Source organism: Trichogramma pretiosum, unplaced genomic scaffold, assembly GCF_000599845.2.
Source record: "Trichogramma pretiosum strain Unisexual culture from Peru unplaced genomic scaffold, Tpre_2.0 scaffold19, whole genome shotgun sequence".
Taxonomy (NCBI): Eukaryota; Metazoa; Arthropoda; class Insecta; order Hymenoptera; family Trichogrammatidae; genus Trichogramma; species Trichogramma pretiosum.
The window spans coordinates 628,309-641,350 of record NW_019641707.1 but is presented as its reverse complement, the minus strand read 5'-3'; the positions used below and the strand labels follow the sequence as shown (position 1 = coordinate 641,350).

The following is a 13,042-nucleotide window of genomic DNA, read 5'->3' as shown; positions in this document are numbered from 1 at the left end:
AAGAAAGCAAGCTATGTCCATACACCATACCAAGAAATACTACTCCTATTAAATCCAAGATATGTCATGCATTTAAAGAATCAGTATCGCTCAATCCTAAGAATAATGAGTTTGAATTCATTGTACCCAGAAAAAGTATATACTTTGCTGTCGATATTGAACAATATGCTTATTTGATCAGAACTTTAAAGGATAATCCAAATTCTAAGTCGCATATCATTGATATGATGTGTAAAAAGGGTCATTGCACAGATTATGATTTGAACTTAATGAACAGTATTGATAAATTCATTGCAATAATGCCAAAAAAATTTAATAAATTTATTGATAAATGTACCAAAAAATTACCAGACCTAGCAGAGCAATTTAAAGATATGAAGCTGTACGATGCCAACCATTAAAGATAACAGTTTTATATTTAATCGATAGTAGCAACATACAAGTTTATCCAATGACGAGAAGAATAATTAGTGAAGATGATACATTTGTGATGTGAATAGAAAAGGGAAGACATTAATTAGTAACCGATACCTGTATTTTTCTTAAAATAATTTTATCAAAAAGAGGTAATAAATAATTTTTCATGTCTTGTTTTTTTAAACTTGCTTATAAATTTTTGCCAATACTTTTCCTAAAATATCATACCCTTTTATCAGCATAAACCTTACGTTTTAAACTTACTTTGATAACCATCGCTTCGAATGCGAATCTATCAACATCGTCTGTGGAAATTTCATCAGCAATTATCTTTCCCACACGAAAAACATCTCTGTTCACTCACCCCGATTTCCTCGTAGTCGGGTCGATCGGGCGCCGCCGCTAGCCGATGATGGGCCGCTCGGCCACGAGCTCCGAGCGCAGCACCACCCGCGCCGATGCCGTGACGCTCGTCGATCAGGAATATCTCCGTGAGCACGATGAGGCCGAACACGGCGAAGAACATGACGACCAGCATGAAGGACATGTTGGCGCGCTCCTTGAGGACGCTCGCCGTGCCGCCGCCGCCGCGGCCGCTCGTCCGACGTCCCATCCTCCTCTTGGCACTCTGCAATGTGTATATTACGCATCTTTAACGAGGAGAATTAATGGTTCGAGAGACGTTTTTTTCTTTTTTTTTATCTTGGTATACGAATTCGCTCGAAATTGAATTTAATATGCGTGAAAGAGGCAGAGCCGGGCTGCACTTTAGCTCGCGAGCAGAATCCATAACTTCTGCGCAAACTTCCTCCTGTCTTTAAAACTCACATCCTTTCATAAATTAGTACCCTTTTCTTGTGCGCTCTTCCAACTTTTACTTGAGAAATTCGCCTTGCCTCGTAAAATCCTGTACGTGGATTGTATTTTATGCATCAAAGGACCGCGACACGTTCACAAAGTGATACGGAAAATATTTTCTCGTCCATTAATAATTTTGCATCGAATTACTTATTAAGATTATTCAAAAAATAAATTTATAAAAATCGCTTTCAATTGTCTATTGACTCTGAGATATTCAATTAACGATATAATGCAGGGTTCGTTCCTCCTGGAAGCTTCTCTACAAGAGACAGATTTTATACCAACTAATTTCGGTCTCGACTCTATATAGGAATAATAACTTTTCCCAAAAGATGATTAAAAGTTGTTCTTCCTTTGGATGGTGCAGCAGCTTTTATGCGCTGCTGCTGCTGCTGCTGCTGCTGCTGCAGTTTCGCGGTCTAATCGTCGCGCCGCTTTAATTCCACTTCAAACCGCATTTACTAGTAGTTTCAAACGACGGCGACGCGGCAGTTTGAATAGTTTCCCTCGAGGTAAATCCGCGGGTATCATTTATATTACGACGAGAAAAACATGCGGAATAGACTTACTCAAAGTGTCCTGATTAGTCGATTGATCTTGCATGGAGGTACTTGAGGGTTCTGAAACGAGAAAGTAACATTTATCGTTATTATCTTTGTGTGAGGTATATGATCAAAAGCGAGCTATTATACGCTATTCAGATATGAGAAAAAAAGACGGATTTACGTGCGTTCTCGGGTGATCATTCATACGAACATTTTTTTCTATAATGTTGCAGAGATGGCTACATAGAAATCAATAAAATGCTTACTCGGGTACGCCCTAACGTTCTCTCGAATCTCTCAAATTACAAATTCACACGTTGAATCAAGTTTCCAGTTTTCAAAATAGTTTTCTCATATTTTCAAAGATATAATTTTCTCCTCTCAGATTTTCACAGGTAAGTACACGGAACTTTTCTTCGAGTACACACATATATTAAAAGCAAAGAGAACGCATTGATCAAAAGAACTTTCAAACAACGAGCTTGAATAATTCCACTTATAATATCCGTTACATACACTCGAAAGAAGAAAAAAAACAAGGCAACATAAACCATAGAGGCCACACGCTATATATATCGAGCTACTTTATGAATTCACTTTTATTCAGAAGCCGCTACTACTACCGCGCGGGCCGAGCTGTTTTTCATCTTTCGTTATATCGCCGCGCGCATAAATCTTTTTTTTTTTTTACCCCCTCGCTCTCCTCAAACTTCCATACGAGACGAGTCAAACTTAAGGAGGTTCGGGAGTCTCAGCGAAATGCAGCCAAATTTTTAAAACACGTTCAATTGCTTTGAAACTTTATAATATGAATGTTTATATCAAAATACAACTTTTCACCACAAAATTTTGTTAAAATGATGAAAAAATTTTTTGACCATTTAACATGGTTTCTTACGAGAAATCATGAATTTTCGCTTTCAATGAGCATAAACATAATGTAAAAAAACAAAAACTAAATAGAAAAAAATACGTACATGTAGGAAATTTAATAAGGAATAATTTGACTGCAAAAAGAAGTTCATCGACCGTTTAGTTATCGAGAAATAAATTGTTATGTGTAAAAATTCGTGGGTCATTTGCACGTACCCTAACCAACAAATGAGCTAGAACAACAAAAATATGTGCTCATTCGACTCTAATGACAAATAGAGTATTGTTTTAAGCCTAAAACATCGAAAAAAACTCATCAAAATGATTGAATTATTAATAATAGCTATAATTGTGTGCCAGCTCATTGAAAAAACCTACAATTTCGTGTTATTTCGAAGTTGGCAGCGCTGAAAATTTAACATTGGAAGTATAGGAGCCCCTCGCGTCCCGCTTCGTCCCCCTCAAACACTCCCGAACCTCCTTAAATGAGTGCCGCATACAAAGTAGCTCTTCGTAAATCATTATATTATACACAAACACACGTAAAAAAGTTGGCTATCGAGATTAAAAAACTTCGAGGCCGCGAGAGAGACGAGCGCAAAAAGAAAACGAACAAAAAAAAAAAAAATAATAATAATGGAAACGCGATAACCGTACGAGTGCGATTTCTGCGACGATGATCGCGTCGCAGTAGTACGAGCAAATTACAGTCGGACGGAATGGAGTCGAGTCGCATCGCGGTAAACGATGAATGAATAATGAAACGGTCATAGCGTTATGGTGTGCTGGAAAATTTCGATCGAAGATCCAACCCATATCCACAGGTGTATAATACTCCATGGCATCGATGTAAGTCGATATACGGCTTTAAGAGAGCAACAGGCAGAAATAAGTGTATATATACAGAGAGAAACATATACACGGCACCCTCGTGCGGCTATGACCCTCTTTTTGCGCGTACAGTGGTTAACTGCCTTGTCTCGATCGATATCGTACTTACCGCGTATCGAAGCGAACGTTTCCTTATATATATACCCCTGCACCTTTACGCTCGCTTTAGCCCGAAAATAATTTGTCGCGCGGGTGAATGGCTCGTATTGCTCGGTGCGAAAATAGGTTTCTGTGTGTGTGTGCGTGCGCGAGACTGCGCAGAGATCGTTCGTTGAACTTTCGATCGTCTTCGTCACCATCTCACATTCGAAGGTTTTTAAATTTTGTACACGTTGTACATCGTACATTTTATATCGCGTCGCATAGATTATGCATGGAAGTGCATGACGAAAAATGGGTGAAAATGCAGTCACGCGTGCATAATTTTTAATGCAAAAAGGAATAAAAAAAATAATGTATTCCATCCAAATTTAAACATTTCGATTAAAAATCAATGTTTTATAAATGATTTATTTTAATCGTTAGAAAAATATACGAAAACTGAATTGCAATTAAAGCCGGCCTTCACCGCTAGATGGCGAATACGTTTATCGCGGTATAGATCCGCAAGTGGTAAAGTGAGCATAATTGTATATATCCCCGAGCACGATTTTGAAATCCGAACTTTTTCCCGATGTATCTGGTTTTAAACTAGTTTTACACCCGGAGCAAACAAATTTATTTGACCAAAGTGATCATTGGTCGCTAATTAATTGACATAATCCTTAAATGGATACTCCTTTTCATGAATTAATTATATAATACGCACATGCCACCGAAGAATCTCCACACGGAAGGCGAGTGCGTCGAGAGAGAAACATTTGCTCCCCATCATTGAAACTTCTAAAACGCGTGCCCGCGCATCGTGTGTATTATTTCGCGGCTTCGCGTGCGCACTCGACAATAGAGATTACTCGCGTACTTTAATGCCGTATTCGTCATCGTGTATAAATGCTCTCTCGACGATTAAACGAATTAAATTATTTAATTAAAGCGCGCGCGCGTCAAAATTAGAACTTAATCGTTGTACTTGAATAAAGTGAGTAAATTCATACACGTATGGTGTGCATTATGTATAAACGGGGGGTGGCTGCTGCTGCAGGATGAAAATGGAAATCTCATGAAGAGTTGATGGTGCGTTGCTGCCGCTCGTGTGCCTTAACACGCGCGTATAACGCGTAAACGCGCTTTTGGCTCGTGTTACCGTGTGTGTATAGGCAGACACCTTATGTGTATACGGTGTTCGTTTTATTACGCATTTATATACACGCGAATATATACATATATCGTATGTAAACGCGTGTAACCATTATTGCGCGGCAGCGGCCTGCATGTAATTCAAGTACTTCGAGATGGGTGTACCCTAGAGAGAGATTTTTTTTTCTTTTTTTTTTTTTGGCAAACTTTTAAACTGTGCGCGAGCGCCGGGGATGTAACACGAGGATAGTAGAATGGCTTATCAAAATTCACTCCCCGAGCTAGCGAGCGGCTCGCTCGGTAAATAAACCGCCAGAAGCCTAACGCCATCTGCTTAAATTTTAAGCTGCTGCTACTATATGATATAGCTGGCACGAAGCGCCTTTATCAAAATTTCATCTTTATCCCGAGTCCCTCCTACTCCCCCCGCCTAGATAGCTGCAACGAAACGAGGCGAGCATCGAAGCGAGAGGAAAAAAAAGTAGCACGAAGGAGGATGCGGAAAAAAAAGAGGAGGAGGAGAATAGAGAAGCTGCTGGTAGTGGTGGTGGTGTATATTGGATATCGCTGACCGACAGCTGCTGCTGCTGCTGCTGCTAGGCTGGCAAATGTCAAAGGCCGGAAAACACACACGGAATCGAGCTGCTAGACGGCGGCGTCGGAGGTATATATATGTACGAACAAAATGCATAAATCAAAAGGAATATATACTGTTGCTATGTATAGTAGGTAGTCTAGGTGTTGTGCCGAACTCATACCTCTTCTCCTCCTGCGCGTGTGTGTGTGTGTGTGTGTGTGTGTGTGGATCATGGTTCACGCTCGGTACGGCGCGTGATCCGTGAATAATTCCGTTTGTTCGCGCAGTTTCTCTTTCTGCCTATAATATATATATACCCGAAGCATCAGTTTTCCGCCGTAGTTTCTGTGTAACGCGTGTGCGCGCACAAGGGTAAAATAGATCTCTCTCTCTTTTTTTTCGCACTCCCTCACCGTATGTACATCGTATCAGGTGAAAATGCGGACACATCGCAGCGGCTCTCGAGCGCCCCATAGCTCCCCATTTTCATCCATTCCGTTCCTTCCTTTTTTTATTCAATTTTTTTTTGTACCATAGCCCTCCACGCGTCTTATTTCTTATGTATACACGTATATATAGGCGTACAGGTGCGAGTCGAGTGCGCGCCTAACTCCCAAAAGTCCCATAAGTATGACACTTTTCTGCCTTCGGGATTTTCAGCTTTTTTTTTTTTATTTTCCTATTTGTTCTTCGCTGAGAGGCATGCTCGCGCGTGTGGTGGTAATGGTGGGCGAATTTTTACGAGCTACATATACCACACGCGCGCGCGCACAGGCTGAATCCAATGAGGAAAAAAGCTACGCTTGGGATTTTTTTCCATCTTTCATTCCTTTTTTTTTTTTTTCGTTTTTCGGTGATGTTACTCGCGCTCCAGGATGAATGAGTTTTTTTACCGATTTTTTACTCCCTTCTTCTTTTTTTTAATATTCACGACCTCGCTCTCTCTCTCTCTCTCTCTCGCACACGCACGATTTAATCTCTGGCAAAATTCGAGCGAGCGAGCGAGCGAGAGCTGAGCTGCGTTTAAGTGCGCACACACAGCCGAATGAATACGCGCGTACATATAACAGCTTTGAGCTTTTTAAGTTTATACCTTTATGTGGCATTGATATTTCGTCATCGGCGCTCGAGCGCGCAAATATTATTATTGTTGTAAGGAATTTTACTGCTCGGTTGACCCTATATATGTGTTATATATTCGAATGATATTTGCGCACGCAATGAAGCGCGGAAGCGTGACGAAATGTGGATACGGGCACGTAATAAAACAACAAACGATCCGTGATTGAGTATTATAAAAAAATTGTTTGCATTTTTCAGTTCGATCTCTGCGCGCACGAGTCGGTGATGAAATTATTTTATTATAAAAGAACCAGGTGACATTTCGAATGAAATATTTTCTTTTTTTTCCTACCTGTATAGATATCCTTTCATCGTGGCTTGGGTATTCAGAAACGAAGCTAATCAGAAGTCGTAAAGCTATAAAATGTCTGCGTTTTATACAACATTCGCTCCTCGGATAAAAACTAATTTTCTCTTTTACATCGCGAGAAAAGAAGCATTAGATTATTCTGCACTTGGCGTTTCTCAGTCGCTCGTTCGCTCGCACAAAATCGTTTCTATAATACGATTCAGAATATTTCGTTGTATTTTTTATTTTTCGTATTAAAAAAAAAAAGTAAAAAAAAAAAAAAACACGAATGTAAAGGCACGAAGAAAGCCCCCCCAGTTACATAATGTACTCGCGAGCATTTACCACGATCTAGAGAGAGAGAGAGAGAGAGAGAGAGAAAAAATGCAGTGAACTGCCGCGCGTGGTTGAAAGGCTACGCTACCGGTATATTATACCGCCTCTACGTGAATATAAGTTTAAAGGAGGCACACGCGTCATTTATTTTTCAACCTGCTATACGTCTCATCCTCAGCTCGCTGCGCGCGTCGCTTAATTCACCTAGCGCAGCATCGGTACTCGACTTATGCACTCCTCATCCTCCTTATTCTTTTTTTCTCTCTCTCTTCTCCCTACATCCGATGAAGCGTCTTTTCTTCTCAACCAGCGATTCGCTCGCTCGCTCGCTCCTCTCGCCACCAAGTCGTATTCCGATTTTTTCCCATGTATATACTTACATATAATTTATACGATATATATAAGGCTCTCGAGTGCTCGAGGTTTTTTTTTTGTCATATTTTATTTTCTTACACGCGTATTGCCGCTCGCCATTTCTCGCGCTACATTTTTTACCTCGCACCGTCGCCGCCACCGCATCCGCTGCTGCATATTTCCCATTTCACTTTGCATCCCTTGTGCTTGTTGGGCTCTCTCTCCCTCTGCGCCCGCATCACGGCATATAGCGCGCGATTCGTACTCTCTATATTTTCCAAATGTACACATAGAGAGCCTCGTTTATTCCTTTTCATCGGGTCGCCGCTGCCACTACTGCCACAACTACTACTAGCTACTATATATACGTTTTTTATCCTCCAGGCGCTCGCATACCTCGTCGCTCGCAACTTCCTCTTTCCTACTACTACTGCTGCTGCTGCTGCTACTACTACTCCACGACGTGTCCGTTCGCCCGAGAATGAAATCCTCTCTCGCTCCCTTTTACACGCGCCGCGGCTTTACCTTTTCTTCTTTCTCGTTTCTTTTCTTCTCCCACTCCTCTTAGTACTACTACTTGCGCTGGAGCTTTTTCTCTGTGTATATGTGTGTGTGTACGCGTCGTTTCTAAGTCGTTTGTTTCGCTGCGCTACTGTTCCTTCGTTATTTCGTTCGAGCAAAATAAGAGTCTTTTTTTTTATACCGGTCTCTCGGCAATTTTCTTTTTTTTTTTTTTTTTCATATAAAAAAAACTAGAAAAAAGCAGCAGTAGCGGTAGTAGCAGCCGCTGCAGCCGCACATCTTGAGCCGACAGGCGAACATTGGCTTGTTAATGGAACTTTTAAGCGCGCGCCGGGCGAACAGCCGCTTAATCTACTTGTGTTTAAGATGGATTTGCATGATGGTTATTAACTGCTCCCAGAGTCTTTATACAAGATAAATATTAACGGGAAGTCGGTAGGAAGAAAAAAGGAAGAAAATTCATTGAATGATCGCGCGGGGCAGCAGCTGCGAAATAATAGCGAATTTTCCCTCCTTCCTCCCTTCTTTTTTTTTTTAATCGAAGTTATAAAAAGTTATACCGGTTACCTTTGAGCTTGCACCATCGATCCCCTGCTTTATGTACGCAGAGCCATTCACGACGTAGCCCCATTAAAAAAAATTACCTTGTAGCTATATAATATATCCTCGTTACATCGTTTTAAATTGCGCGATTGAACGTCGCGCTCGCATTATCCCCTTTTCGCGAAAAGTTATTACCTCTTCGATTGAATCGTAGGAATTAAATATTAAAAATATACTCGAGAGTTTTATTCACCGACGGCTGCTGCCGCCGATATATATATAAATGTATGCCGTGTGTAACCTCGTTTCAATACCGGGTAAATGGTTTAATCGACCATCGAAGAACTTTTCGTGAAATTTTAATGAAGAAATTTCCCAGAGCTTTCACAGTTTTTATGTATATGTACATCGGCATGGAATAAGTTTCCCTCGCGACGGTTGTGTGCGTGTATGTATCGAAGTAAAGGCGCTTTTTTGGCTCTGGCGTTCCTTTTCAGGCTTTACAAATGCAGCTGCTGCCGTTGCTGCAAGTTAAATTATTCAAGCCGCTCCGCATAGCAAAATCATTCGGGATATTTATTTTTCGCTTTTCGCAGAATTTCGATGCGGCGCGTTCACGAGAAAGGTGGTGTACTCGTGATGCGGTGACTGCTGCTGCTGCTGCTGCTGCTGCTGCCTCGTTGTAATTCAAATGCCTTTCACTGTCTCGATATCCTCGAAAGGAAAATGCCGAGCGGCAGCGGCAAAAAATCAGCTCAGTCATTTTGTAAAAAGAGAGAGAGAGAAAAAGCTCACTCGAGCGAATGATAATTTACGAGCTTTAAGCTTGTTTTATTGGTCCCCCTTCCTCTCCTCATTGACGTGGAGGTATTAAAGCATTAGCGACGGAGAAAGAGAGCGAGCGAGCGAGCGAGAGAAAAAAAAAGAGAGAAAAGCTTCGAGAATATATCCGATCGAATGGAAATACGACGACGACGCGTCTGTCGATAATTTTGTGCGATGAAAGACGAACAGAAAAAAAAATAGTAGTCCATCGAATCGCAATTTCGCTCTACCGGGGTTTTGTTTTCAAAGACACAAGCCGTTATAATAACGTTATCAAAATAGACCGTGAAATAATTCCCGACTCGCTCGACCGGGAAACGTTTCAATTTTTCCCCGAGCAAACACAGGCGCGCGCGCAACGCTCGTTAACAAATAAAATGTGTAGCTTTCTCGCCATCCACATTCGTTAGCAGCGCTGATTTTTGCGTACATTTATTCTCTCGTGTCGTTGAGCGATCAAACTTTGTTTGCGTTAAAAAAAAAAATACCCCTTCGCGAGGGTGAAAAAAGACTGACAGGTTGACGTTCGATTCTTTCTTTTTTTTTTAACTTTTTTTTGGTTGGTCGGTCAGCAGCTACGCGCCTATATGTATATCCGTATGCGTATAAGCGATGAGCGTAAATAAAATAAAAAAAAAAGAGATAGGCAAAAAAAAACCAAATGAAAATAGAAAAGTCTTTGATTTGTCGCAAGTCGTTAAATCGTGGGGCAATGGATTTATCGCCGAGTGAAAAAAAAACAGCAAAAAAAAAAGATCGGAGTGACACGAGTTCGCACTAGGTACACACACATACGCGCACTGGTGGTGTGGCATCTCGGAGAAGTTTTCTCACCCGTGCGAACAAAGGATGGGGGCTTTACATATAATACGTACGAGCGAAAAAAAAAAGAAAAAGAAAACGAGGAGAAAGAACGTCACCAACTGCGACGCTTTATATATACGTATACCTGTACGCGTACAGTATAAGGGGGTTACGAGGAAAGACAATTTCCCGCGTAAGTACCCGTGGAAAGGCTAATATAAGTTCGACGTCGCTCAAGCTAGCTCTTTTAACACGCCGTCGTGCCGTGTCGTAGTTATACTACTGCCTGTCTTTTGACCCCAAGATAAATTATTCGAGCTTGTCTCTCTATCTATCTCTATCTTCGTCGTATTTCGTGTACACGTAACCGGGAATTTGTTTGCCATTGTTATCGATAATTCATGACCCCAAAAAAAAAGTTTTTCCTCGCATGTTTGATTAATCGATCTTCAATGTATGTATAATACGACTCGGACGAGGATGTATCGGTACACGACGTGTATGCCCTTTGCAATATAACTCAATTATACGGAAGCGTAAAAAGTACATGCATATATATAACAACCTACATTACTCTACGTTTGGCCTTGCATTGTGCAGTAACATCGCGCTTGCACTCGATAAGGCAAAAAAAAAAAGAAAAAATGGTCGAGTTCTTAATTAGCTGAATATTTTTATTTCTTTTCCTTTTTTTTGCAATACGTATATAGAGGAGAAACACGCGAAACCTCTCGAGAAAATAAAGGGGCACATAATGAACCCACTTTAGAATTTTTTTCATTCGCGCAGCTCGATTCTCAACAAAGGCCGGCAAATGTTGACTCAATTGAAAATTTCATTCACTCGAGTACATATATATATACCAAACGCGTTGAATAAATTTTACCGGTCATACGATGCTGCTGACACAGCTGCCGTTGAAAATCATCCTCCCTATATGCACTGGTCAGTGGTAGCAGCGGTATATGGATTTTCAGCTCTATATATATACGAGGACTAATATGTGTTGTACGACGTGTATATAAAAGCCGAGCGCACGAGCTGCACCCAAACATACCGTATACATCATCAAGCTCCGTACATATATACTATAGAGTACAAAAAAAAAGGTCAGTATACCGTAGTTGAACTAGCCTCGCGCCGTATACTGGCTCAGCTTTTTATATATTATATACGTGTTTTTCCGGTTAAGCTACTATACACACGCTCGTCTCTGGTCGTCCCTTTTTTTTTCTATACGTTATATATATCGAATCTAACCACGCGATGTTGTATATATACGTAGGATATACATTTATCAGATTTCGAGGGATTTTTCTTCCTCCGCCGCATTCAATTTTTCCCTTTTACCGCTTTTCTATATATATACACTTCGATGATGTTAGGAGGATGGAAGTAAAAAATTGAACGGAAAGAAAAAAAGGAAGAGAGCGAGCTCTCGCGGTAAACGCGATTTTACGTATCCGAATGGATTCTCTTTAAAAAAAATTTTTTTACCGGCGATTTTTCGATTTATTCTCTTGCTTCGTAAGAACGTTTATCTTTTTTTTTTGTCAAAAAAAGGCTTTCGAAATGATGAAAAAAAAAAAGGACACGCGAAGTTATACTTTTTTTCATTCGTGTTTTTGTCCGCAATTTCAAGCGGAAAAACTATTTACTCGACCCACGCGAGTTTGGAGAGCCGGAGATAAAAACGACGTGAAATAATAGGAGCTGTGTGGGTGCGCGCGGCTACAACCTCTCTCGAGACAATTTCAACGAAAACAGCCATTTAGACGGGCCAGCAAAACGCGAGTCTCGAGTATATATATACATCGCGATAATGATAAAAATCTGCCTGGCCTGCACACCCGAGCCATGTATACCGAGCCAAAAAGAAGTTCGTATTATATACATCGCCGGCGGCGGCGGCGGCGGGGGAGCCATAGAGAGAGAGAATATATCCTATCAGAAAATAGAACTGCGGCGAGCGCAAAACTGAAATCGACAGTTTCGATTGTTGGTGTATTTCTGTATAATAAGATAAACGCGCGTGGTTGCAGCGAAAGAAAAAGGATCGATCGAGCGTCGGGAGAAAATTTTTCAGAATCAGCATTCGCTGCGGTTGAAGAGGAGAAAAAGAAAAAGAAGAAGAAGAATACGAGATCAACTGTTGCCTTATCGTCCGGAGAGAGAAGAGTATAAATGAAAAAGAACACAGAGACGATGATGAAAAGTTCAACAACAGTTCTCTCAACGTTAAATTTTACAACTATACAGCGCACATACACACACACACGTGCGACTTGTATTACATTATCCATATACGCGCACATAACTCGAACATCGAACGGTTTTGGCGAAACTTTGCGCGCAGCTATATAACATAAAGTGTAAGAGTCGCGAAAACTAAGTTCTTTTCTCTTCTTCTTCTTCTTCGACTACTACTTCTTCGAGAAGCTGAAAATGTTCCTCGGCAAAACACCGCGACGAAACTTCGTCTCTCTTACTTTTGGGAGCTATATCGCGAGAGCTTTTTTTTTATAACGCCACATGGATTCACGGCTATCAACGCTCTTTTGCGCTCGCTCGCGCACGGGTAGGGATTTATACGCGGTCGAAAGCGCGCGTGAAATTCAATTCATTATATATCGCGAAAGAAAAGGGAGAGAGAGAGAAAAAATTACGAGCCGACCACAATGGGAAATTGGCGCGATACGATAATAATATAATAATATATACGATCGGCGCGATCGAGAGAGAGAGAAATATTAATATCCGATAATTCCGCGGCATTTTGTCTTCTCCCTTTATCCACGCATTTATTTATTATACAACGAATGCAAATTCGAGAATGCGCTGCAGTGA

General features: G+C 40.9%; 1 protein-coding gene across 2 annotated transcripts in view; it reads right to left on the bottom strand.

The window, feature by feature from the left end:
• The window catches only part of LOC106659941, a 36,252-nt gene that overhangs the window by 17,284 nt on the left and 5,926 nt on the right, over positions 1 to 13,042 (bottom strand). The window contains exons 2-3 of one of the 2 annotated variants that reach the window (XM_014382720.2): positions 1,848 to 1,898; positions 782 to 1,045 (exon numbers count right to left, since the gene is read on the bottom strand). In XM_014382720.2, the coding sequence (XP_014238206.1) occupies positions 782 to 1,030 (249 nt within the window). In that variant the 5' untranslated portion in view covers positions 1,031 to 1,045; positions 1,848 to 1,898. Of the gene's footprint in view, positions 1 to 681; positions 744 to 781; positions 1,046 to 1,847; positions 1,899 to 13,042 lie in introns of those variants that run through there. The other variant, XM_014382721.2, reaches the window with a different exon arrangement.